This window comes from Musa acuminata, chromosome BXJ2-5, assembly GCF_036884655.1.
Source record: "Musa acuminata AAA Group cultivar baxijiao chromosome BXJ2-5, Cavendish_Baxijiao_AAA, whole genome shotgun sequence".
NCBI lineage: Eukaryota > Viridiplantae > Streptophyta > Magnoliopsida > Zingiberales > Musaceae > Musa > Musa acuminata.
Window position 1 is genome coordinate 4,153,257 of NC_088342.1, and position 26,235 is coordinate 4,179,491.

At 41.3% G+C, this 26,235-nt stretch overlaps 5 protein-coding genes and 1 long non-coding RNA gene across 10 annotated transcripts; 1 reads left to right on the forward strand and 5 right to left on the reverse strand.

Moving 5' to 3' along the window:
* Positions 1-775: 775 nt before the first annotated feature.
* Positions 776-1,756, reverse strand: LOC103984030 (ethylene-responsive transcription factor ERF109-like). The gene has a single exon (XM_009401429.3). It carries the CDS (start codon positions 1,446-1,448, stop codon positions 906-908), a length of 543 nt encoding a protein of 180 aa, XP_009399704.2. The 5' UTR covers positions 1,449-1,756; the 3' UTR covers positions 776-905.
* Positions 1,757-2,796: 1,040 nt separating this feature from the next.
* LOC103984031 (cold-regulated protein 27) lies at positions 2,797-4,598 on the reverse strand. 2 transcript variants are annotated; one of them, XM_009401432.3, is made up of 5 exons: positions 4,327-4,598; positions 3,777-3,983; positions 3,442-3,694; positions 3,275-3,364; positions 2,797-3,137 (listed from the first exon to the last, which is right to left on the reverse strand). In XM_009401432.3, the coding sequence occupies exons 1-5, from the start codon at positions 4,453-4,455 to the stop codon at positions 3,112-3,114; spliced, it is 705 nt and encodes a 234-aa protein (XP_009399707.2). In that variant the 5' UTR covers positions 4,456-4,598; the 3' UTR covers positions 2,797-3,111. The 2 variants fall into 2 exon arrangements, with proteins under 2 accessions (XP_009399707.2, XP_009399706.2); XM_009401431.3 differs by having other exon boundaries at positions 3,433-3,694; positions 4,327-4,595.
* A 2,679-nt stretch (positions 4,599-7,277) lies between these two features.
* Positions 7,278-8,392, reverse strand: LOC103984032 (uncharacterized). The gene is made up of 2 exons (XM_009401433.3): positions 7,919-8,392; positions 7,278-7,661 (listed from the first exon to the last, which is right to left on the reverse strand). Exons 1-2 carry the CDS (start codon positions 8,271-8,273, stop codon positions 7,582-7,584), a joined length of 435 nt encoding a protein of 144 aa, XP_009399708.2. The 5' UTR covers positions 8,274-8,392; the 3' UTR covers positions 7,278-7,581.
* Positions 8,393-11,513: 3,121 nt separating this feature from the next.
* LOC103984033 (uncharacterized) lies at positions 11,514-13,110 on the forward strand. The gene has a single exon (XM_009401434.3). The coding sequence runs from the start codon at positions 11,605-11,607 to the stop codon at positions 12,841-12,843; it is 1,239 nt and encodes a 412-aa protein (XP_009399709.2). The 5' UTR covers positions 11,514-11,604; the 3' UTR covers positions 12,844-13,110.
* A 1,805-nt stretch (positions 13,111-14,915) lies between these two features.
* On the reverse strand, positions 14,916-16,371 carry LOC135611667 (uncharacterized). The gene is made up of 2 exons (XR_010486623.1): positions 15,385-16,371; positions 14,916-15,287 (listed from the first exon to the last, which is right to left on the reverse strand). It is a non-coding gene; the product is annotated as an uncharacterized LOC135611667 (long non-coding RNA).
* Positions 16,372-20,459: 4,088 nt separating this feature from the next.
* Positions 20,460-26,111, reverse strand: LOC103984034 (bZIP transcription factor TRAB1). 4 transcript variants are annotated; one of them, XM_009401435.3, is made up of 5 exons: positions 25,887-26,111; positions 24,641-25,778; positions 22,044-22,115; positions 21,499-21,528; positions 20,460-20,719 (listed from the first exon to the last, which is right to left on the reverse strand). In XM_009401435.3, exons 2-5 carry the CDS (start codon positions 25,685-25,687, stop codon positions 20,645-20,647), a joined length of 1,224 nt encoding a protein of 407 aa, XP_009399710.2. In that variant the 5' UTR covers positions 25,688-25,778; positions 25,887-26,111; the 3' UTR covers positions 20,460-20,644. The 4 variants fall into 4 exon arrangements, 2 of the variants coding, with proteins under 2 accessions (XP_009399710.2, XP_018681900.2); XM_018826355.2 differs by having other exon boundaries at positions 22,040-22,115; XR_671623.3 differs by having other exon boundaries at positions 20,513-20,719; positions 22,044-22,119.
* Positions 26,112-26,235: the final 124 nt, after the last annotated feature.

Sequence of the window (26,235 nt, forward strand, 5' to 3'; positions counted from 1 at the left end):
TGACCGAACAATAATTAGGTCTCTACAACTTGCCATTCCTATGTAGGAATAGAAATGCTTACACTCGCAGACTTTGACTAAGTAAATCCCACGTCACATCACACTTGTTATTGGTCGTACACGAGTTGCTAATTCCATGTTTGTTATTTGGTCTTCTATTCCAATCAATTTCGTTATTGAATCATTGTCACTTAAGAATAAAAAAAAAATTATAATATATAATATTTTATTAACTTCTAAGAATGTAACATTTATAACTTGATTTAAGAAAATAATCATTCATTTTTCTTTATGATATCCATGAATTTTTAAGATTTTTAATTTTTAATAATCTAATTTCTTTTATTTTTTACATATTTTGTTTTCTCTTTCTTTTTGGTAAGTTATGATGACTTATTACATTAAATTACTTATTTTTTGAAAATCTCGTGTGTGTGTGTGTGTGTGTGTGTGTGTGTCTTTTTCTATTTCGACATTTTGTTCCAAGTAGATAATAAAGAAGAGGCTTCAAGCCACACGAGTTGGATACTTCGTCTCCAACACCGACCGGTAAGCTTTTCTATCTTTCCAAATTCGGGTTCTAGAACTTTCTCACGTGATGTGGCGTTCGGCGATAGGTCGACCATAAATGTCACGCTGGGCTCCACCCTCCGTGATTGTGAGTGTAGTACACGTGATGTGACATCCAGAGATCAGTTCCATCCGCCACGCGTCCATCCCATCTTGCGGTACGTACAGCGGACACGTCTCAAACACATCATCATGATCATCATCATCCAAAAAGACAATTTTGATGAGTATTCATTTTTTCTACAGATAAATAAATAATAGTAATAAACCAATAAATAAATACGGGTTTGCACGGGAAGTAGCTAAAATCCATGATGGATCATCATCCAGTGTCATCAGATCATGTAACCTGTCCCATATCCCACCATTTCCGACACCTGCTGCTGCTCTGGAGCAGGTGGCGTCTGATCAGGGAAGGGGAAATTGAGCTTGGCGCGTTGCCCGCGGAACTCGATGGCGGCTCTGTCGTAGGCCATCGCCGCCGCCTCCGCGGTGTCGAAGGTGCCCAGCCACTTGCGCACCGCCCGCCTGGGGTCGCGTATCTCCGCCGCCCACTTCCCCCACGGCCGCTGCCTCACCCCACGGTACTTGCTCTTCTTCGTATCATTCCTCCTCCTCCTCGTCGTCCTCCCGGGGTCAGTGGCAGCGACAGCCGGGGCGGCGGAAACCTCGTCGTCGGCGGAGGCGAAGAAGTCGCAGCCCAGGCACCCGGCGATGCCGCAGAGGCGGCAGGTGTCGGGGAGCGGGAGCGCGGCGGGGGCGGTAGCGTGGCCGGAGAGGACGTCGACGAGTGCGGAAACGATGGCGGATGTTTCCTGCTCTCGAGAGGCGCCGGAGAAGGACGGGAAGGAGCGCTGCGGGTCGGAGAAGCTCAGCATGTCGCTGCTCCTGTTCCCGATTTGATGTGATTTAGAGGAGAGAGGGTCGGCTTTGTGGTGGCGGGAGAGGAAAGCGGCGGTCTTATAGTGGAGCCAGGGAAAGGCAGCGGCATGATGTCGCTCGACTCACGCGGACGTCGTAACTGACAGCCGGGATGGAACAGGTGGGGTCGTCAACACGTATAGAAAGTTCGGAGACAAATGGAAGGTAAAATGCGTGTAGGAAGCGAGACGGAGCGAAAGATGAAATCACGTATATGCCCATTCACGAAGACGGAAGGAATCATCCTCGATGGTGTGTGTGGTGGACAGACGGACGAAGAGAGAGACGTTGCTATAACGGTTGGACGTTCTAGAGAGTGAGTGGGATGTAACAGAAATACTGTGCCATGTAACAGAAATGTAACAGAAACTTAGACTTTTTTTTTAACCCAAAAACTAAAAAAACAAAAAGGATGAATTTTCAAACAACCTCTTCTTTAAACTTGTTCCTTCTTTTATCAATTTTTAAAATATCTTTAATAAGTCATAATAATAATTTTCGTTCAAATTGGTGGATTGGTCTACATGAGGAACCAATTTAATTCCTCAATTATGATATTTTTGAATATATTTATAGTGTTTATTTTTTTCAAGATATTATAATTTTATTCAAAAACACTATAACTGATATAGAAATCACTCTACAATACTCATTTGAAATCATATTTTTACATATGAGTTGGTTTTTACTGAATCTTGAATCAATTTATCAATTACAGTATTTTTTTTAATAGATTATTTTGATGAAGATATCAAAAACACTATAAATTAGTTCGTAGGATATAATCAATACTACTCAACTATTTTATTGGGGGATATCTCAGGATTATGATAAATAGAGAATATTTTTTTCTGAAAATATAAAAAAGATAAACCCCTCTAGAAACTCTCTCTTTCTAGAATTCATCTCGTTTTATCTTGAATCAACAGTAGTCTTAGACGTGTGCCAACTGTGTCACCGAGATGAGACCCACTAGCTAGAGAAATTTCTTGTGTTTGAAGTCCTCTCTCTCTCTCTCTCTCTCTCTCCATACTCGTTGGGCATTTAGCGTTGAAATTTCTCTTCAACTACATGAGGTAATATCACTATTCTATTGAGAAAAATTGTTTCGTTTCATTCTTATTCCTAACAATATCTTGCATTAGTTACATTGAAATAAAGATCAGTTTAAATTGATTGATCGATAGATGCACATTATTAATTTGGACATTTAGTTGACGATGATAATCGTATTTAGTTATCCTATCGAATCATGATAAACGATGTCAAAGTAGTGTTGATCCTGGCAACAAGAACAAAGCAAGAAACAAGAACAAAGGGAAAGGATTTAGCTATCATCAATTCAGAACAAAGATTGAGGAGCCTTCTAAATGCATCTGAGGACTTAACCTTGCGGTAGGATTTAGCTTCCGCTTCCTACATTAATGTTCATTGAACGTGACTATTAAGTCACCACCAGTCAAAGTCTTAATCCGAACATGAAGGATTTATCGTCCACCACTTCTTCATACATCTGAACAAACTTAGGCTGCTCACTTGAATGCAGGCTCAAGAATCCAAATCTTCTTCTTTCCCGTCCTCACATCTAGCTTCGCTTCTTCCTGACTACATTATCCATCTTCATCGGCGTGGGTGCAGGGAACTGTCTGAAAACACAGCAGAGGATGGCATTTCAATAACAATATCCTACTACTAGAAATGAGCACATCAAATTACTGATGAAGAAGACAGAAATCATGGAAGGACAGTATCCAAGCATGACACATCTTTGATCGGCGCTTACTGCTTTCAGTTTTGGCTCGTTTCGCCCGGGCCGTTCTGGTTCGGTGTTCTTCTTTGGATTCCATGTCCACGAAGTTCTGATCCGAGACCTCTGCAGGAAACCAAGCGTGCTTTCAGTTAAACTGAAACCTTAGTGTCTCAGAATTATCTAAGTGGAACCTGCATTGCCTCCTCGAGGATGTCGATGCCAATTACGAGGCCAGAAAGGATGCTGTTGTATAGGTCTTGTCGGTCTTCCAGAGTGCCTTGCTCGACTGGTGAGCTCATTGGAATCCATTTGGTTCAGTCGCCTGCTTCTTGATGTAAAATGCTGGATCCATGGATTTTCCAACAAGTGCCAGCTTTCATTCTTGATCTCAAACCGAATCCTTTTCGGATCAAAATTATGCGTCTGCCAGCATCCTTTTTGCAGAACCTTCAACTGCAAATTTTGATTTGGGATGGATAAGAAAGTGCTTCATGGCTTTATCCATCAATCCAACAAGTGAATCTCGGTTCCATACCTGACAAGAGACGAGGAAATTGGAACCCAGAGCTAAATCTTTTGTGGTGGGGTTTCGTATTGCTATATGCAGGCAGCCAAGCAGATCATTTGATCTATTCTCGTTGATGTATAGCTGATCAACGAAAGATGATTCCATGAAACTCAGATACAAATTGTGCGTCTCATCTGTCCATACAATTCTCGCGAGGATTGGAGTCTTAGGGCTCTGAAACAGACATGAGTCCTTCAAATCGTGGTCTCCTCATACGATACATAAACAAGTTTTCCAATTCAGGGCAAGAAGAGGAGAACATCAATCAAGGTTTAAGCTCAATTGACTTTATTTACATCAGCAGCTTAATTTCTGAAACTGAAAGGTTTTTTTACTCCAAAAATGATCATAATTTTCAGTTTCTCGTGGTGGATAAATCCAGAGTTGTTGAATCATGACAATCTAAAGAGCACATACTAAAAAAGCTTTCATGGAAATAGAGATTGAAACAGAAGCATCTGAATCCCTAAATCATGTAACAGAGGGAAAAGATGAGTAGAATCAAGTCGACCCTCACCTTTAGGACACTCTCCTCGCTACCGGGGTTGACTTCCCTCTGGTTCTCTCGCGTCGAGGCGGAGTAGATCTCCGGTGAGATCGCCTCCCCCGGCTTCGGCGCCTGAATAGCCTTGACCGAGTCAACCATTTTGGACGAAAGAGAGATGACGGAGCGGAATCCTCACGAATTGGTAGGAGAAGGATGAGACGAGGGCAGAGAGATGATAGGAGGAGGAAGGCAAAGGAGGGGAAAAGCACAAGCCTAACTCCTCCAAGATGGCATACAATGACACGGCAGGGACCGGAAAATATCGCTGGAACTGAAGGCAAGGATTCGATCGCTGTGGCAGCGGATCGGCACGTGGCGGATGGTGGATACTGAATTCGTGGTGACGTGCACCGATGGGTGTGCCACACCGCCGGCCTTACCTCATCAAAGATTTGATGATGTTTCGGATTCTAACATTTAAGGAAAAAAAAAGGGGAGAGATTTTATTTAATTTATTTTGGAAAAAAACATATTCTACCATCAATTAATTTTCCAGAAATATTGCCCATTGATTTCTTGGACTCACGATTTCAGGTGAAAAAGGCAAGTAGGATGGAAGAATGGGTAAAGAAACTGAATAAGCAACCACATCCGGTACCAAACGAGATGATGAAGAGCCGTTGGCTGTCTGTGTCTTGGGAGCCCGAAATCAATTCTCTTTTGGTGAAGTTTGGTGTGTTGGAGGCTAATTGTATTGATTGGCATTGAGCTCCGTGATCTGATGAAACCCAGAAAACTTGACATCACGATCTCATGACCAGTATCCATCTCCCACGGATCAAATGATGCATTTAACTAAACCTTTCTTCGTGTAAAGATTGATCAATTATTAGTCGATTTCGAGCTTCATCCGAACACCAATTCGGTTCAGATAATTCTCTCATCTAATTGGCCGCGTCATCATCGAAACTATATCTATGCTATGTAGCAATACTAATATTGAACGTGTTTTTGGCAGTGAATAGGGAAAGGAAATATGATAGCGTCCGCTGTAGAAAACATATCTATACTTATCTAAATCTATGAATCTTGGTATCATTTTATTAAATTAATTTTGGTATCAGATTGTTCTTTGAAGAATATATATGTCTTCGAGTTAAAGTTTATTTTAGCCTATGTGAATTTGATCGTAAGTCATTTAGGTTCTTATGGTTTATTCTAATATAAGTTTAAACTATTAATAGTTTAAACTTAGGACTCATAATAAATAGTTTGATCATGGGTCAGTTAGGTCCTTATAATTTATGATACATGACTCATAATAAATTATTAATATAATAACACGTATAATTTAAGTTTAAAAAAGGATTAAGATTCATTTTAACCCATGTGATTTTAGTTATCGATCACTTAAGTCCTTATGGTTTACTTCTGTTTAAAATAATTTTTATATTTTTAAAAATATAACATATAAGACCCTCCTGTCAAATCCGAATTAACAAATGTTAGAGTATGATTCAATGATATATTAACTCATAATAAACCATTAATATAATAAAGTGCTTAGTTTACGTTTTAAAAATGATTATGGTCTATCTTGTCGAAAAAGAGGAAGCGACAGACGAAGGTGAGGTGACAAATGTATAAGAGATCGAAGGCGAAGATGAGGGAGAGCTGGACCATCACGTTGTAGGTGCAACGAGTGGAGGCACAGTAGAGGACAAAGTGAGAGGCGGTGGGGACCAAGACGCCTATGAGAAGAAAGAGACCAAGAGACCACTGTGCCTAGTATTAGATTGGTCGGCACACATCTACCTAAGATAAAACTAGAAGCTCCTGAGCTCGTCATCAACGTGTGAGAGACTAAATGCATATGATGCCCTACTAGGCAGCAGTTACTCGGTGATGCTAATAGTGGTTGCTTTCATGAGGACACCTCCTATTGCCATTGACGGTGTAGTTTAAGTTTAAAAAAAGGATTAAGGCGTATCTTATCAAGAAAGATGAAGTGAGGGAGGCCATAGCAACGGACGAAGGTGGAGAGACAAAGGTAAGAGAGGTCGAAGGCGAAGGTGAGGAAAAGCTGGACCACCATGTCGTAGGTGCAACGAGTAGGAGCGTAAGAGAGGATAAAGTGAGAGGCGGTGAGGACGAATACGCCTAGAAGAAGGAAGAGGGATCAAGAGACCACTACATGCCTAGCGTTAAATTGGTCGGTGCCCATCCACCTAAGACAAGATCAAAAGCTCCTGAGCTCATCGTCAGTATGGGAGAGACTGCATGTGTAAGACACCCTGCTAGGCAACAGTTACTTGATGATGCTAATGGTGGTTGCTTCGATGATGACACCTCCTCCTGCCACTAATGGTGGTCTTAGTTTTTTAAACTTAAATTACATATGTCATTATATTAATGATTTATTATGAGTCAATATACACGTAAATAAATTTTAGTGTCTATTAACGAGGAGCTTATACTATGTTTTTAAAAATATATAAATTATTTTAAATATAAATAAACTATAAGAGCTTAAATTATTGATGACTAAAATTACATAAGTTAAAATGAATCTTAATCCTTTAAACTTAAATTATATATATTATTATATTAATAATTTATTGTGAATCAAACTGAAATGTTTGTTTATTCTCACTTACACTCTAATGTTTATTAATTGAGGGACTTATATATTTTTTTAAAAAATATATATTATTTTAGTTTCGAATAAACTATAAAAACTTAAATAGTCTGTTACCAAAACCACCCTATATCTTATGTTCTCCGGACTTCATCTATTTACAATCTCAGTGATGTAAGATTTCACTCGTCGAAGCAATTCCAAATACCAAACATATAGCCTTTTCCCCCGCCGCTTTTTTTTTTTTTTTTTCTATTTTACATTTTGGCTGTCTTAATTTATCGGTAGCAAGACAGAGATGGAAGAGGCGACCGCAGGAGCATGCCATCCTTTTACAAGGTGATGAAGCAAGAAATTATACTATTTAGAGTTCCCTAAAGAAAACATCAAAAGAATTGACGGCAACAAATTATAGCTACTGACGGAGCAAGCATTCACTACTAAGGTTTAGCAGTTACTGGACACTATTTTGACTGATACAATTATGCAGCATAAGAGAGAGCAAGAAAGCAGAGGGACGGGAAAGCCCTCGAGTTAGGAATCATTGGCACGCATTCATACAATAAGATCAATCGAGATGTGAATGGATTCTTTCTTCTTTTGTTCTCTGTGTGTTTTGCTTTGTTGACTTGACTTAGGGTGTGAGTTCAGCAACGTTGACGCAAGGAGCAAGCAACCACTTGGGCCCACTGCTTCAATCTCGCTTTCCTCTCCTCCGGGCTGTCGCCTTTGCGTTACCAAAAAGCCACGCATCAACAAATTGCTCACTTAATAATTGCAATAAAAAGAAAACACGGGTAATTTAATTTCGATTATTGGATTATTTATTTAACTGCGCCATGAGGTCATCATCGACGATTTGGTCAAGTTGGACGGCCGTTGAAACCGTCCGACCTCGATCGGACGGCTGCGGTAACGCGGCGCACCATAGCGTCCGGCGCTGTGTGCTCCAAGTTGGTAGGATAGAATTCTCTGGAGACGTACCTGGGGAGAAGAAGGAGACGGGGCTACCCAAGTCGGGCGAGGCGGCGGATCCGTCGGATGAGGAGGACTCGGAGGGCGGGGATCCGGCTGGGGAGCCGCGGTGGACGGTGTAGTACAGATCGAGGGCCGGGAGAGTGTCCGAGAGCCTGCGGGCGTCGGCGAGGGGGAAGTCGGCGTCGAACCCGAATCCGAGGTCGATGCAGCCGCGCAGCTCGTCGAGGTCCTCGTCGGTGACGCTTCGGGCGCGGGCGAGGGCGAGGTGGCCCCGGCGGCCGCGATGGATGGACTGGCGGCGGAGCCACGCCTCCTCCCGGTCGGAGTCCGGCGACCAAGATCGCTGCTTGAGCAGCCCCATGATGGTGGGGAACAGGAATCGAATTCGGCCCCCCTCTCTCTCTCCCCCGCGAGGGAGAGGAGGAGATGGGGATTGGCTCCGGTTGTGACCGACGCGTCGGGCTATGGCAGGGGAGAAGCCAAGACTGACTTCTATTATTAGGTGGCGAATAAGCAAGAGCCACGCTTCCATGCCCTTCTCGTTGTACGCTTTGTCTAACCCGGTGTTAATTGGTGATGGCCAAAGGGTCCCGAAAGCACGTCAGTGAGGCTGGCCCGCTGCATGGCGAGGTATGCAAAAGGGTAAATAAACAGACGGCCGGACAAAGGTGTCCCGCGATAGATGCTGTTGGGGGCTTCTCCACCCCCTGGACTCACACCTGGCCTTTCTACCCACTAGTTGTTGGTTAAAAATATTGGGCCCCATTGAACGCGGCCCGAAGGAGCCGCCCATCAACGTGAGGTGGTATGGGGACCAGTTCGACTGGTACGCGTCATGATGCTGTGTCGGCGCATATTCTCAGTTGTGTGCAGGGAAGTTATTTATGTAGGTTGGAAACGGCTGCCCAGTTGCCGTTACAGGCAATGAGTAATTCTTTCTTTTTGAGATAAAAACAATATGATAATACATTGATTTCCGGGTAATATCTGACGGAAATATTTTGATCGTTCACATAATTTTATATTAGATAAATTCTAAAAAAAATTAAAACTTTGATATTTGTTTTAAACATTTAAACTTTAAAAAATTATCATACTCCTCAAATATGTCACGAACCTTTATCTCCTCCTCTTCCTTCTCTCTCGTTACTACGTGATTAGATCAATAGCGATGATTAACGAGGGTAGAATGATGACAGTATAAAATAAAATTATTATGCTAATTATTTTTAAAGTTGTAATGCTATCTGAAAATTTTTCAACATCAAATTTTTTTATAGAAATTCGTCTTTTCATATTTTTCATTGAAATAATTTTATGTTTCTTGAACCATTTCACACTCTGACCTTCCTATCGCGTATGTCATACGACGCCACTTTGGTTGTTAAATATTCCGTTTGAACATTGACATTTTAATAGTCAAAGACGGGGTTTTGAATGGTAAACGATGGCGGACGATACGCAATCGATGACTGGTTTAGGAAGGTTTTTCTACGTGATGTGTGCTTGAAGCATCAATCACACACTGTTCTAAGATAAACGACGTGGTGCCGGTGATGGACGGTTGGATGTGAAACCGATGAGTGCATAACTGTAAAGCACTATATTTATTGGATCGGATTCGGGTTTGCCACGAAGATTTGAATTAGAGTCCGATGAGCTTTAGATCCAAAATCTCCCTGCTCTGACAAGGGCATTAAGAAGATCAAGGGTGTAGTCTGATAAAGTTGCAGTGGATGGCAATCCACTATGATTGATCCACCGGTTCGCTCCAAGTCTCTTGTTTCAGTCTTCTGGCTGTGCTTGTTCTTGTAGCAATGGGAGCACAACTCATGTAGCTGCTCTGGATTGAGGGAGCACAACACTGGGAAGATGAGGTTGTAGCGTGACAGCAGGATGGATTAGCATGGAGCTCATCTGTGGGAGATTTGGGCCTTTCAGGTCCTAGATTTTGTGTCTTGCACTGCAGTCTGGTCTGGTTATCGATAAAATACGATTGCTTACAGAAGAAGATAAAGTCTGTGATGAGTTGGGGTTGCAGAACACTGCAGTCCCGTGTCCATGTATCACAACCAGCATATGCTTTTCTTCCTCTCCTGTGAAGTCCTCCATGTGAACTACTTTAACATTCCTCAAGAAGCCCGTCTCCTGCATTCACATGCATCTTTTGACAATCTTCGCTGCTGCTGCTGCTCTATTAAATTTATGATGAGTTGCTCCTACTCTGAGCCACTTCAGCAGACTACAGATGGAGTACAGATGAATAGAAGAAGTCAGGCGGAGAGTTAGGCTTGGGAAAGGATCTTCTGCAGCTTGAGAGTGCTCATGGTTTGTATGATGGTTGAATATTATTAATCAACCACCCTGTTGGACTTGATTGCTTCACTCATTTTAATGAGCACACGTCAAACAGTTGGCAACGATACAGCAAGGAAAGGACATGGAAGATCTTTCAGCGATCAAAAGCTGTCGAACATTGAAGGCAGCTGCTTCACAAACAACTTGTGAGTTTTACTCTCTCGTTTCCTACAATTAGATTTACCCTTCAAAGCTGTGTGTCAGATTCATGTATCAGCGGGAAGAGCCTTGTGCATCATTAGATCATTCTTCCTCTTCGTGTTCTTGGGAGTCGTGGGAGCGAGATTTCTGCAGCAGAACCCTAACCGGTGTGATCGCAATGACCAACGTAAGGGTTAGGGTGAAGTACGTACGCTGGCAGACGAAGACCATCGATGGAAGCAGCCATTAATAATTGGACTGGAACAGTGCTTCAGAGCTTGATGACCAAGCCATACAAGGCTGCCAACACGTGGTTTCACGTGCCATGGTGGGGTTGGGTCGGTCCACACTGCCAAGAACCGCACTCTCTCTCACACTTGGACATTGAAGCACTGTGCCAATCGACCTAGTCACCCTTACACATGCCGTAATGGGTGATCAGCCTCTTGCACATGCCGCCCTATAAATGAATGAACCAAAACATGGACGACCACCATGTCAACTTAGGGAACATATACGTGTGTATATAAAGAACTCATGCTTTGACCTCCCACTCTCTTACTGTTCTTGTCAACACCATACCAACAGTTTCACGGTAATATTATAACGCAAGCCCTCCCTTCACATTTGCTCCAATTGATTCATCATACGTGGAGTGCTTGGATTCTCATCGTCGAATTAAGTTTAAGATTCGTGCGTGTCACAGATGGATTTGGTGAGAGCTATTTGGGTATAAGATTTCAAGAACAATTCGGCAAGCCCATTGCTTGATGTCGCCACAATGGAAGGAGCAGTTAACTCTCTCTGTATGGTCGTATAATGACTGTATTTTGGAGAGAGAGAGAGAGAGAGAATAAATGCTGCGTTGTAGTGTGGGAATGGAGAGAGAGGATGAGACAATTTGGTACGCGCTTGTAATGGGAGGAGCTGCCATGCAACTCACCGTCTTGTCCTCTTGTTTCCGTGGAGTGGCCAAGAAGTTTCAAAAAATTTTGACACACATCATCACACTGTCACTGTGCTCCCTATGCACTCTTCCTTTCTTCGCTCTCTCTCTCTCTCTCTCTTTCTATATATATATATATATACATATATACATCCTCTCTTGAGAAAAGAGAACAGTCACTGCCTCCTCTTCTATGCATTCAAGCATACATTGGCTTCGTTGATAATCCCATATCCATCACCACGACATGGTCGACGTCGACCGCCGTATGGCGGGCCTCACACCAGCCCACGCTGCAGGACTCCGCCGCCTCTCCGCTCGTGCCACAGCCACCACCGCATCCTCTCCCTCCTGCTCCGCCATCTCCCACCGTGGCGGCCTCCTCTCCTTCCTTCCCCTCGCCGAGTCCGTCCTTGCCTGCCTCCGCGCGGCTTCCGTCCCTGTCGTCCCGGGCCTCTCCCACGCTGAGCTCGCCCGCCTCGAGGCCGACCTCGACGTCTCCTTCCCCCCGGATCTCCGCGCCGTCCTCGCCCTCGGACTCCCCTCCGCTCCCGGCTTCCCCGACTGGCGCTCCCCCGGCCGCCGCGCCGCCTTCGACCTCCCCCTCGCTGCTGCCTCCCTCCAGGTCGCGCGCGGCGCGCTCTGGCCACGCTCCTGGGGCCCCCGCCCCGCCGACCCCGACCGTGCCATCCGCCTCGCCCGCTCCGCACTCCGCCGCGCCCCCCTCCTCATCCCCGTGTTCGACCGCTGCTACATCCCCTGTCGCCCCTGCCTCGCGGGCAACCCCGTCTTCTACGTCGACGAGCACCGGGTGTTCTGCTGCGGCTTCGACCTCGCCGACTTCTTCCAGCGCGAGCCCGCCTTCCACGCCGCCGCCTCCGCTTCCCCGGATCCCCATCCGATCTGTTGCCCCAGGCCCCCCGGCAGGCGGAGCCTGGACGCCGTCGCCGGGAAGACTTCTCGGTGGATCGAGTTCTGGAGCGACGCTGCTTCCAATCGCCGCCGCCGTAACTCCTCATCGTCCTCCTCTTCCTCCTCTTTCTCCTCGTCCTCCTCCTCCTCCTGTGGATCGGCGTCCCCGCCGCGACCGGACCCGCAGCAATTCGTGGAGATCCGATCGCCGAGGCGGCTGCCAGGCTGGGTGGATGGCTACCTGGACCGGGTCGGTTGGGTCCTCCGATCGGCCGGGTGGGACGAGTCGGACGTCAAGGAGATCGTTCGCGTGCCCGCATCCGCCGTCTTCGACGGCGAGGACGAAGCCACAGCGGCGACGATCGACTCCGAGGCGGCGCTCGACGCGCTGCTGGTGAAGGCGGACCACTGTTCCGACTCGCTCCGGCGAGCCGGATGGAGCTCCGACGACGTCTCCGACGCGCTGGGGTTCGACTTCCGCCGGAGGCCGCAGGAAAGACCCGCGGTCAAGTTACCTCCCACGATCGCCTTCAAGATCGAGAAGCTGGCCGCCGAGGCGGTCTCCCAACGCTGACGGGCGGTGTCCAGATCCAGAACCTTTCAATTTTTTGTGGGAACCTCGGTGACGTCGGAGCAGGTGTCGTACGGAAAGCCGTATAAAGAGGAAAAGAGGATGTATGCGTACAGTGTTAATAACAAAAATACCTGTATGTGCACCATATATTACGAAATCGACCCCCCCAAAAAAATCCACATCACAGCTCTCAAAATTTCCCCCCTTTGATGTCGAATGATAACGTGTAACATGAAAAGAAGGGAATCGATGATTTGGTTGGAGCTACCGAATGCGGAGTACATCAATTAAGCTGGTTTAGATTGGTTGGGTTCGCGTCGCTTTTGGTAGATTAATGGGTGGGCTGTACTTATTATATATTTCCAGTACGTGATTTATTAAGACCAGGAAGCTTGGCCGGGCCCCACCGGCGCCGTAACCACACGCGCGGATCGTGATTGCTCACCGAAAAGAAGCGAGCCACCGCAGTGCATGCGAGACGGTGCACCGAAGCCATGAAAGCTCGTGCCGCTCCTCCTCTCCCTCGCTGCCTTTCTTTTCCTTTCCTTTCTTGTTATCATCGTCATCATCATCGAAGACCACTGTGGGAGTGACAGCTTTGGGAGCTCGGGCCATGGCGGAGGGACGGGGGTGGGTGGGGGGTTCGAAGGGGAGGTGGAGGAAACGAGGCACGGCGTCCTCGGACGACGACACGGCATCAGGCTGTCGCCTCTTGAAAAGAAGCAACAAGAGACAACGAGCTGAACAAAAAGCGAAGCCAACCATCATCGTTGCTCTGCCCGTTGCCGCTGGGCACGTGGGAGCGCCGGTGTACAGATTTCCTTCTATATTCGAGCTTCGACTGCACCAAGGAAGAAGCTATCCGATCACCATCCGAAAAATAGCACCAAGCGGAAGGATACATTAAAGAAGCAATAGTACTTCCTCGTATTAATCTCACCGATGAACAGCCGCTGTCATCGTTACTGTGCCGGCTGTCATCTGAAATCGACGAATGGGTTTCGCCTATCCAAGTTGGTGTCAGGACCACGCTGCTGACAGAAGCTCCTTCTCGATCGAGACAGCACCCATACAACAACACTTTGAGCCACTCGGTTGTCTCGTAATGGAACGATGACAGTTCAGTTTCGGCTAGCTTGGTGCTACGCCAACATCCCAATGGATCATGATCTCAAGGAAGATTAAACTTGATGCTTTTGGATCACTGTTGCAGGAACTTTGGCGTGACACTGATCCAAGGAGCAAGTTTCCATGCAAGACTGTTGTCCTCACTTTAGTGTAGGGTTCTTTGGAACGGCAAGGGGTGCCCACCGAGAAGAGGCCAACGACGTGGGGACTGACGCCAAAGGAAGGAACAAGATCCTACTTTCCTCGATATCCACAGGTCGATCCATCTCCGGCCTCCTCCCTCTTTACGCAGCTGGACCACCACCCACCGCCACCATCGATGCTGCGACGCTGGAGATCGCGGGCACGCACGCAAAGCAACGCCAACAGCTTGCTGCTGCTGCAAACTTCAAGAGGGATTCAATGGAACCCTCAAAATCTCTCTTGGTATTTTAAATCAGCGCTCGTCTCATCTTTTACTACCACACCAACATGGACAGGACAAACATTCGCATCTGTTGATCGACAGCATCACTCGACTGTCCTTCTTGGTTAATCGTATTATATATAATATCTCCATTAGGAATTATCATATTGTTGAAATTACTCGCACACTTGTACTCATTCCAATTGCAATTAACAATGTTACTATAATTCAATTTATATAGATCTGCATGTGGAGTGTAACAATGATAATCTTATGATAGATATCTCATCGTTTTTATTTTTATTTTTCGAAAGATAAATAATTAAGACGAGAATTGATCTGAAGATCTTGCGGCGATCTAATAAAATCTTTGTCTGCAGTCTTTGTTCTTTAAAGCTGTTAGCTATGAGGTGAAGGCATCAAATGATCACTGGGAGACAGGTGATGTGCGGATCTCGAGACAAAGCTGCACTTTTCTGTCTCTTTGATCCTTGGTTCTTTTCCCACAAAGATCAACCAAGTTCTTGATCGGATAGTCGCCAAAGTCAAAAGGCTTTCATGACCCCATATAATAAAATGTGTTCAAAGAGCATCTGTTTTGCCATACTCTGATGCTCGAATTAAACGACACAGCCCAATTCGGACGTCGTCGCAAAGCATGAAGTACACTTACTATTCAAAGATGCTCGAACCATAACATAAGAATGCTGCACAGCTTCGACAAAAGGCTAAGACGGATGACCTCTCGCATCCGTAATCTTCTTCGGCAGCAGTAAATGTGCACCCCCGCGACACTCGGCTGCTCGCTCGCATTCGGCAGCAACCTGCCTTTATCATCCGTCGGTGGCGGTGGGATGTGCATGAGAAGATGACGGCGGCTTTCACTCCTTCCCATCAGTTCACGTGGATTCTGAGACAATCCAACAAACACTTGATGAACCATACGGGAAAGAAAAAGAGAGAGAGAGAGAGAGAGAAAGAGAAAGCAAGAAAGAAGATGCGGCGACCTCGCCACGATTCCAATCGGCCGCTGCATTTAATGAGCTACCGACTCTTCCACACGCTTTTGGTCTGTTCATCGATCGCCGTCGACGTGCAACTGAAGACGTGGCGATGAGGCCATTGCTGAGGTAGCGGTCAAGAAAATGATGTCTTTCAACAGAAAACAAAGGAGGGAGGGAGGGTGCAGACGTCGGCGATGCCGGTGTACGCAAGAAGTGTGATATGATAGAAAATGAAACAAGAAAGCATATTGAGATGGATTCGAATGCGTACTCTGTAATATAATCGACATAAATATTTAGATCGATCTCTATGACGTAAGCCAGTAGCTAACAAGGATGAAGAAGAGGTGTATTCAAACAACATATACACTAATCGATCGTATGTGTATATGTATATAACTCGATCGATTTTATCTACTTAATATAACTTAATCATTAGCAATAGGCTGATAGCAGCAATGCCTGCTGCTATCATTATCATGATCGATCAAATCATACTGCAGCAGCTAAAAGGTTCTACAGAAAAATACGCCTTTCACGACACGCATCACTTATTGGTCGTCGAAGGAGAGAGGTTTGGCGTGCGGTGTCTTGTACATGTCCATGTCCTCGTTTCTCAAGACAGAAGAAACCCATCTCCCATCCCCCTTCGTTGTCTCGAGGATAACACCAACCCCCACTAATGTGGGAAACACCCACAGTCCAAACCCATCGCTGCAGCAAGATTGATTGACAAATCATGAGAAGCATACAAATGAAGAAATCACCACCACAGTTTCTTGTCTGCAAGATGCAGGTCTCTGCTGCTGCCGCTGAAGCGGAAGGAAAGGTGTGGGCTCTTCATGTCTGTGGGGGCACCTCCTTCCCGGGAACACCTTCAGCTGGGTTGGCCTTCGTCTGCTCCTCCTCCATGCAGCAGCCTCCTTGACGAAGACGGAGACCGTGCATAACTAAATAGTATGAGGCCATGCTCGCAGAGCTGTCAGTTGGCATCCAGCTGACACTAAAGTGAAGATGAACAGCTAATGCGTGGCATGGCGTCGGCGAGTGCTGCTCCCCCGATTACAATGCATTTGGAGACTGATTCATGCCAAACCTTGTCTGCCATAAGTGGACAATCAAGATCAGCAGAACTGGACACAAGTTGTTCTTCCCTCACTTGTTTGGTGGCTAACATGGCTGTCATCCATACTCTATTATCACCAGATAATGCAATTCTCAGCTGTTCAGCCTTTGGGAGAACAATGCCAGTACTATTTAGTTGGCAACTCTGAACTTAGCCACTTTTGATAGGATCTGACAAGTTAGTGGCCTACTACTGATGGACCAGCTACTGTAGCTGCAGAAACATTGCCTCGGTCATTTTAACTGCAACACAAAAACAAGTCACAGTCTCATTAGTCTGTGGTTTGGTGACATGAAAAGCCAGCTGAATCAGAAAGGAAATGTTGCTTTCATTAGAATATATATTTTTTAATTAAAAAAATGTTTATTACATTAAACAATATACATGACGTTCACATATGACTTCGAATTTAAAATTTATCATTTATTTAATAATATGTTAATCAATCTGAATGTCTAAACAAAAGATTTCTTTAGAATGAAATTGTTATGAATTTAATATCTTAAAAATTATTTCTGCTATATTTACTTTGTTCATTTCTTAGTTCAATACAGGATATTGCCGATTCAAGAAGTGCAAGATTTAAGAATGTCTCTTAATTTTCTTTCTACTGAAATATTTTACTCGCATTGTGAATTGTGTCAAGGCCTTGTGAATCCATAAAAGGATGTTTACTCTGCATACCATTTATTTGATCGTAATTCGTCTAAAAGAATTTAACATATCGTTAGATTATTAGATTATGTGATTATATCTAGCTAAATAAGATTTATTATATATATAATTATATTTTGATTACGATTATTGATCAATAGAAAGAAAATCTAATTATGATATAATTTCTTAGGATACAATTTTGATGAGAGGGACTTTCCTAATTGTATATCATAGACTCTTTGCTCTTGTTTAAAGGACCTCTTAGGGATTATACACATAATGTGTGGATATGCGAATACGCAGATAAGAGGAGATGGGGATACATGAGATGATTGAGAGATTATAGATCTTATCTCATCTTTCTTTAATTTTGTGAACCAGTCAATGAAATATTACGGATCTTCTCTCATATCCTTGTTGCTCCTAAATTCATCGCTCATAGTGGTCCTATAAAGAATAAAAAGACGAGTCTAGTTCTTCTTACAGATCGATATTACTATAGCTTTCGAATTCAATAATGATATACTTACAGATCAGATAAAGACTTTCTAAACAACATCATAAGGTACACATCATAAATTTTGATCAATTATTATTTGATTTCATATTTTGGTAATAAAGTTTTTTCACATAATAATGACGTATTATGATTTTTATGCTTACAATTGTTATCAGAGCTATGGTTGTGAAATCAAATACTTTAAATCTATTTGTTAGCACCTTTTACTCGTAAAAAGATGTTAATCGATTTTTATTTATGATGCATAAACTATTCGTCTATATTGTCGATCTATTAATCTATCCGATTTGTACTATCACTTGCTCGTGAGCAATATAAGGTTCCTCGTGTTTAATCGATGGATCATTATCAGCAGTTTACTGTTGATGATAATATTGAGGATGATAGTCTTCGATGGTCGCCCGCTTAGTCATGGGTAGTAACTGCATAGATCATTTGCTGGTCGCGACTAATATCAATTGGATGCTTAAGGCTACACGTAGGCGGTGAGCATGCACGATGGCAATTGTGCCTCGCGTAGTGTTAGGATAAATGTCATTAATATCTTTATTAACTCGAAGTGGTCCTAATTCATATGCGATGAGTCGTTTGGGGTAAAGCGAAGTTTCTCCAACCTTGTCCTTGTACAAAGATCAAGATCAGAAGAGGTTTCTTGAGTTGGTCCCTCGTTTAAGTTAGTACCTAGTTGCACACGACCCCTCTTGCCCCTTTAATTTGGAGCTAAAGACGTATTTTTATACTAACCTTAAAGGGAAGGACATTATGTGAAGATCATATACAACAGATAGTTTGTAACTAACCTGAATTATCTTTTGATCTTCCTAAAATATTCTTGTTAATATTCCTTACGGGAGCTAGCTCGTAACTAACTCGAATTGCCTTCTGATCCTTTAAGAATATTCCTTAAGGGGAGTCGGTACGTAACCAATCTGAATTATCTTTTATTCTGAAAATATTTCATGAATATTCCATAAATGAGATAGCTCAATAACTCGGCAGCTCAGTAACTTAACAATTGACCCAAGTTATCTTTTGGGCTTCAATCTTTGTGAATAAGAGGGTGCCGGCCTCATATGACATTATACGCGGTGAATGATGACTAATTGTTGCATCAGGGTTTTTATTAAAAAATTTACCTTTTAGAAATTAAGGAATTCTTATTTGTGTCTTTAAATTTTATATTTTGTTTATGCCCTTTAGAAATTAAAAATTTCTATTATATATCCTAAGTTAAAAGTATAGTTTTACCCTTCTTTAATTTAAATTTTTTGATTTATATCCTTAATTATAAAATTAATTTATTTGATTTATTTTAATTAATGCTTTGAACGAACTTGATCATAACTATATTTTTAGATTCAATTAATCAAGTCTTGATCAAATTTAAGAAAAAAAATTAATTTTTAATTAATTTTTTTTATTTTGATTGATAATTTTTAACTTACTTAATTGGGTTGATGCTTAGTTCAATTATAAATATGGTTCACTGATATAAGGGTTTTATGTAGAATTAAAAAATTATAAATTATAATTTACTTTTATAATTTTCTCATGTGGTTTATTGATTAACATTTTGTATGTGATAAATAAAAATTCAACTATTATTTTTAGATATTTATTCGGTTATTCATATATAAAAGTTTAAAATTATAAAATAATATTTATTTTTCACATAAAGATATGATTTATGTTCATTATGATTATAGTTATCATATGAGTTTTTCTTTATAGAATATTCAATAATTATTATGGTTATTATTTTATTATCAAAATTATTTTAGTATAAATTAGATTAAAAATTTTTGATGAATATTATTTGTAACTTATATATCTAAATTTTATCTAATTTGTAACTACGAAAATGATTTGGGATGATAATCTAATGAGATATATTTACTATAAAGGTTTTATCATTTATAAGATATTTTAAACTATATTTTATATTATTATATTAGTCTTAGAACCATCTACGTGGTCTAGACCAATAACTAATAAAATTATATTAAAAAATTAAATGACATTAAGAAAAATAATATTCACAATGACATGTGATGAGATAATCTAGTAGATTTTAAAAAAAATCTAATAATCATGTGATGAGATAAGATAATACTATTTTGGACATCCGTGTAATTTATGATTGTATATCTAAAAGTAGCAACAATATTCCACGAGGATAATATTAATTTTTTATAAATATTTTTGTATGAACACTAAATATTTCAACCAAAAATAAAAGTCGATGATATCAATAATTCAATATTACCTAAAAATTTTAAAATATTAATATTTTATTATATTTTGATAAATATCTATATTTTTTAGATTAAATTATTATAAATAACTTGAACATATATAATTTACAATAGGTTTATCAGACTAGTTAAACACAACATAAACTTAATTACTAAAAATTATATAAAATTAAAATAACTCAAAAATATATGAAAACTTAATTTTATGATAATTATTTATAATATTTAAATTTTATTATAATCTACAATTAGTACAGTGAAGTATTTTAAGAATCAATTTAAATTTATTGGTAGATCATTGATTAATATATTAGTGAAATAATTGATTAAAATTTAATATAACAAAATTTAAAAAAATTAAGATTATATTCTCTAACAAAGATATAAACTTAAAAACATTGAGCATCAATGTAATTAAATTCTTTCTCTTATAATTTATTTTAAATTTTTTTTTTAATTTAATTTATTTACAATTTATTATAATCAAATTTAGATAAAAGAAAGAACATCATCCACAAGATAAAGTCAAACAACTGGAAACACCCTTACGAAAACTGGAGGTCCATAGCAAGATAAGAGAAGAACATCCACAAGATAGATTTACTGATTCTTAATTTACACTAGCTGACACCATTATCTGATATAAACAACTGCTTTCCGCACAAGAACTCTGATATATTTCGTCGTCACTGTCCGTTCACAACTTTACCAGGGACCTGTCTGTGTCCTTCTTAAGCATAGTTTCTTCGGTTCTCGCTGCTGATTAATTATCTCGCAGACCTGGAACCAAATTTACAACATGTTTGGTGCATAAATTTCCCATGACTGTTATTAGAGACGCAAAACTATCCGAGAAGAAACAACAGTATACAAAGTTCTTGAACACTTTAAGTATTAATGATAGTATAGAGTACAATTGATGATTGCAGCTACAATTTCAAGTCAATTGTTGTCACTCGTCATGCTCTCATGTGGTGTCATACTATGACAAGGAGATTCATCTTTAGATTCTCTAGGCATTTGCAGGTTTTGTACCACCGTTGGACAAGAATAAAGGAACTTTTGTTGTACTCTCTCTCTCTCTCTCTCTCTCTCTCTCTCTCTCTCTTAATTTATCACCCTTATTTTGCTCCTATCAGATATAATATCAGAGAAAAATGGGAGATGATTTCACTCAATGCAAAAACATATCTCAAAGATGAGTAATGTTCAAAAGGCTGACACTGAGAGACTGAACGAGTCAATTATAGAAAGGTGATTAGATCGGCGTAAAGTTGTTAAATTTTATATACAGAGACAAGAAAATATACTTTGTGTACAATAAGAAAAAGAAGTAATTGCATTATACTACTAGAAGCATTCAAGTTACTCGAAGACAATCAATAGGAGAAAAGGGGAAAAAATTAACAGAGAGAGAGAGGGAGAGATCTGAATGGTTCAATTGAAGATAAATTTATTAGTAGAATGAACTAGCAAATTGCAATATATTCATCGAGAAGAAATGAAAGTGAGTCAATAAGACATTAGATAATTGAATATGCTAAACGCAAGTGACTAACCTGATGTTTCTGCATATCCATCATCTTCTCCTGAAAATATATGGACATTGTCAGGAAGGATCCATCTTTAATGTCTAGCTACAAGATTGCTATGCTCTAGAAGATAATTTTCTATTATCAATCCAATAACGATGAAAGACTGAAGTCAAGGCTGCTCCTTTATACAAATATCTTGTAAAATTTTCTGGATTACATCATGACACCAATTACCTGATTCATTTTAGCCTCAGCTCTATTCTTGATCATTTTAATTGTTGGCACTCAAATTTCATAAAGCACATGCATTAAAGTGGTAAAACAAAAAAAGGAATATTACTACAGGTTAGAAGGCTGAATTTAATAAGTGAGATGTGAAGGTTACAATCAGAAAGACAAATTACAACATCCAAGGAAACAAGGTTCATTTGAGATCTAAGAACTAAAAAGGGGTTGGGATTTCGTTAACATTATGGTAATAGCCGACAAGAATCTGATTTTGTTAAGTTCATAAAAGAAAAGAAACATGAATCGGACATAAAACTATGACTAAATGTAAAGAGACCTGCCTGTTTTTTCTGCAACTCTTCATTTAGCTCTTTGAGTTTTGCTACTTCAGCTTCCAACTCCATGGTATAAGCCTAACTTATATAAGAAAACAACAAGCAGAATCTTCGTGTAAACATAATTGCATAACAAACTAAATCACAACCTAGAATCATAAGTTGTTGAAGCTATAAAGAGTAACTCATGAAGACTATCACTCATCTACTTTGTAAATAAGGTCCTACTAGTATATTAGAAAGTCATCAAATTTGCACAATTAGCTAATCAAAGGAAATGATAATGCTGCAGCCTAACGACGACCAAATTGAGTCTAATTAGGACCTGATCGAGTCAATCTAGTTCAAGAATCTTCAATGAAATTAACTTTATTTTTTAATTTTTAAATGCAGTCTTAGGGACCTTAGGGTTATCTTGGGTCCAATGAAGTTATAATTAGGTCTGTTAGAGTCAAGTTTGCTGGGATCCATTTATTCTGTGTTTGCTAACAAGTCATTTGCATGAATTCTAACTGACTCGTGAAAGATACCTTAGCATGAAAGATGGAATCTTTTAGACATAGTATATATAGTTTTGGATTATATGGAAGTCCTAATTTTATGATAAAATAGTCCAACTATAAGTTCTCTTAAACTGTAAGTTAGCTGACTTTCTGGTGGCTTGGTTAAAGAATCTTAGTAGAACTCAATAAAGCAGAACAGGGATCACATAGGATTCCTGATTTAGTAAAATCCATCTAGTAATTTTTGCAACATTTAAGAAGGAAAGAATTTAGGGATATATGTTCCAAAAATATACATGTTAATTCTATAGATACAATAGATCTACTTTCATCATCATAGTGTGATGATCTCCAGACCCTTATTCATGGTTCTTAGATTGGTATTAAGTATCATCAACATTGTCTTCATCATCAATTTATTAATCAAACTTAATTTTGCATACTTAAATATGACAATACCTGAACAACTACTGGAAATGAACTACATATGTGACTGCTTATTCACACATGCCATCAGCTGTTATCTTCTTCATCAACTTTTTCATGCTTATTTAGACAAGTCTCTTCTGTACAGACCTTCTACCTTCTATTATTTAGTTTATATACAGTATTCAGCCTTTATTTGCTGTGTTGAATTAGAAGCTTGCTACTTCATTTGCTTTTGCTGGATACACAATAGACACACATAGATAAGGGAACCTTTTAAATCTTTGTGCCATATCATATCACATCAGCATATCCTTGAGAAATTATTACCCTTTACACTTCATGCTCGATATTCCACCTTTTCGTGCAACTTTTAAACTCAATATTCCATTCTTACATAATCTTATCTAGGACCGCCAAAATTTTGATGAACCAAGCAACTGCAAATTTAAGACTAAGATCGAGCTATTGTAACATATGAAGATGATGATTCTAAGATTAACAAGATAGTTTTAGAAGAAGTGAACTTCTAACTTCTATTCAGATTGATAGAATCAAATGGAGCCTTATAGGTTTTGTTGAGTCCAGTTGAGTTAATCAGTTTGGCATATCGTTTGTCTTGTTTGGATCAAGCTGATATATAATGCAATCCATCTCCTTTGTCACCTTAACTTGATGTGATTGGTTTCATACTGAGTCACACGACTCACATCTGTTGTTTCTCTTCACTTTCCAATGTTTGCATCAGTTTGTTAAGTCATAGGTTGGGTTTTGGATGAGCTTGATGTGTCAGTATAGACCATCAGTTGGAAAATTTGGGCATACTAATTCTTTTGCAGAATTGAATCATGGAGCCATGTTCAAGGTCTTTGGCTTTCTGATGGATTAATTGAAGAGTCCTATCAGAAAACCTATGAGAAAAAGCAAAATCATCTGTACATGTCAAAACTTTTCTGGTAATCAGTCGTATATGTCAAGGGGCCGTAGTTACTTAATACACATATGATAATTGGTAATTTTCAATGAAATGAATATTTTCTAGGTGGCTGGGTGGCCCTTCTTAGCCTATTGTCTTCCTTTTCAGCATATTTTTTCTAGCTTCTTTCTAGGTTCATTCCCTACCACCCCTCAACATATATGTCATTCACTCTTTCTTCTAAGCATCCAATTTTCTAAGTTATTTTGTATTGCATCTTCTCTAGTTCTTCTGAGGGCATATTTAATCACCATCCCTTATTGCTTCAGTATCTATATTGTTGCACTGACCTCATAATTATCTTTAGTAACCTGAAACCGAAACAAATTTTTGGTAACAACTCCAAAGTATTATTTATTAACTTCTGAAAGTACATTTAGAGAAGTAAGGAATATAAACTCAAGTTGGTTAGCACAATAACCATAGCTTCCTTAAGCTAACTTGGCTCAAAAACTATATAAATGATGGAAGACTTCATGTGTTATAACAAAAAAGGTTCAGAAGTCTGTCATCATAGTGCACCATCAACTCTCAAACTTGATAACTAACAATATGCATAAAAGGAAGGATTGTTTTGGTGAATTGGAACTGAATAAAAATCAGTCTTACTTCATGTTCCACTACTGAACCAATAATGTAGAGCAGTACTGCTCTAATTTGTAATTCACAATTAGATTAAAGAGCATCGGAGAGATCACCTGCTTCCTGGCTCGAGATCTAGCAGCTGATTCCCTGTTCTTGATCATCCTCCTCTGCCTCCTCTCCAGCACCTTCTCCACAGCACTCGGCTTCCTTCCTCTCAGACCTCCACCAAAAGCATATGGAACTGGCGACACCGAAGATAAATCCCCACCGTTCTTCCTAAGTGCATCTGAAGCCAGGTGGTTTGCTGGAGATCCAACTGCAACTGTACCTGCAACCGTGCCCAAACCAACAGCTCCAGACATTAATCCGTTCTTCAACCCTGCATCCCCAATCCCAACAAGGCCTCCCCCTCTGTTCCTCTGAGGGTTCCCCAAATCAACAGCACCATGCGGCACAACGAACTGACTCGGCTCAGCAGTGGCCATCATCGGTAAATTAGTCACTGAACTGTTTGCAATCGGATTGGTCAGTACGACATCCCTACTGTTTCGACTTGCCTGCGTGAACCCAAGAGGAAGGCTTGAGGCATTGTTTGCAACTGGTGGATCACCAAAAAGCACGTTGCTGATAGCATTGTTGTTGCTGTTGCCGTTATTACTGTGATCACCATTAAGTCTCTGTGGCAGAGAGGTCGAAGGAGCAGCCGGCTGCTCTCTGACCACCCCGGCTCTGACCAAGAATTCCTCCAGGGTCATCTCGCCGAGCGTCGGCTGTCGCTGGTGGTGCGAGACGCCAGCGACGGCGGCGGCCGGGGGATTCTGGGGGAGGCAGACGAGGCCCCTCCAGACCTCGTCGACCGTCTTCTGGCTGAGAGTCCGGGGTAGAGTGAAGGAACCCTGCCGCTGAAGGCCGGCGTCGAGGACGGGAGCGGCCACGGCGGCCATGACCTGACTCTCCTCAGCGGTCCATATGTTCTTGAGGAGCTCGTCCATGTTCATGGAGCCGAAGTCCTTTCCGAGCCCCCCCAGCGTGCTCTGGAACTCATCAAGAGTCAGCGAGTAGACGGACGTCTGCCGCGCCAGCCCGCCGCCGCCCTTCGCCTCCGCTCCCGACCCTCCTCCTCCCCCATCTCCCATCATACTATGCTTATTAAAGTTCATTCTTGGCAGATCCTTCCGATTTCCCCTTCTCCTCTGATTATCTCGCAAAAGGAAATCCACCCAATTCGCAAGAATCCTATCCGTCCCCTATCTGAATATTACATGACAACAATCAACACAAAAACATCCAACCCAAACAGATCATGCAGGCGTCAGAATAACAATAAGAAAGACATGGATAGAAAGCTGCGGCAATTACCAATTCTCACGAAGTCCAACCTCTTGAAAACTCGACCGACAACCCCATTCTGTACCGATAGAATCGCATAGGAACAGGCGAAGATTGTGCTATCGATGTGTTGTCGGAAGGAGAGAGACGCAGACCTGCCGAGTGTTGTTGGTGGTAGTCAGTTGGAGAGCTCGCTTTTTCTTCTTCCGCTTCCGCTGCTCTATTATCATTTCCCCCCTCGCGGGATAGTGGTGGTGATCGACAGGTGTCGACTCACGGAGTAGTTGCATAAAGACACATTAGAAACGAGGAAGTGCCCCCAGAACTCGAACAATCTCCCTACCATCAGGGCGTCGCTCTCCTTGCTACCAGCTTTGTC

Bases quoted from the DNA above. Each gene is read 5' to 3' on its own strand.
- LOC103984030 (XM_009401429.3), bottom strand. From the start codon at position 1,448: ATGCTGAGCTTCTCCGACCCGCAGCGCTCCTTCCCGTCCTTCTCCGGC.
- LOC103984031 (XM_009401431.3), bottom strand. From the start codon at position 4,455: ATGGTTGACTCGGTCAAGGCTATTCAGGCGCCGAAGCCGGGGGAGGCG. The intron at 3,984-4,326 runs GTGAGGGTCGAC...TGTCTGTTTCAG, and splicing joins GCGAGGAGAGTGTCCTAAAG to AGCCCTAAGACTCCAATCCT. The intron at 3,365-3,432 runs GTTCCACTTAGA...GGTTTCCTGCAG, and splicing joins TCCTCGAGGAGGCAATGCAG to AGGTCTCGGATCAGAACTTC.
- LOC103984032 (XM_009401433.3), bottom strand. From the start codon at position 8,273: ATGGGGCTGCTCAAGCAGCGATCTTGGTCGCCGGACTCCGACCGGGAG. The intron at 7,662-7,918 runs GTACGTCTCCAG...GGTAACGCAAAG, and splicing joins CGTCTCCTTCTTCTCCCCAG to GCGACAGCCCGGAGGAGAGG.
- LOC103984033 (XM_009401434.3), top strand. From the start codon at position 11,605: ATGGTCGACGTCGACCGCCGTATGGCGGGCCTCACACCAGCCCACGCT.
- LOC103984034 (XM_009401435.3), bottom strand. From the start codon at position 25,687: ATGAACTTTAATAAGCATAGTATGATGGGAGATGGGGGAGGAGGAGGG. The intron at 22,116-24,640 runs GTGATCTCTCCG...TATATAAGTTAG, and splicing joins GATCTCGAGCCAGGAAGCAG to GCTTATACCATGGAGTTGGA. The intron at 21,529-22,043 runs GCAGGTCTCTTT...ATATATTTTCAG, and splicing joins AAGAGTTGCAGAAAAAACAG to GAGAAGATGATGGATATGCA.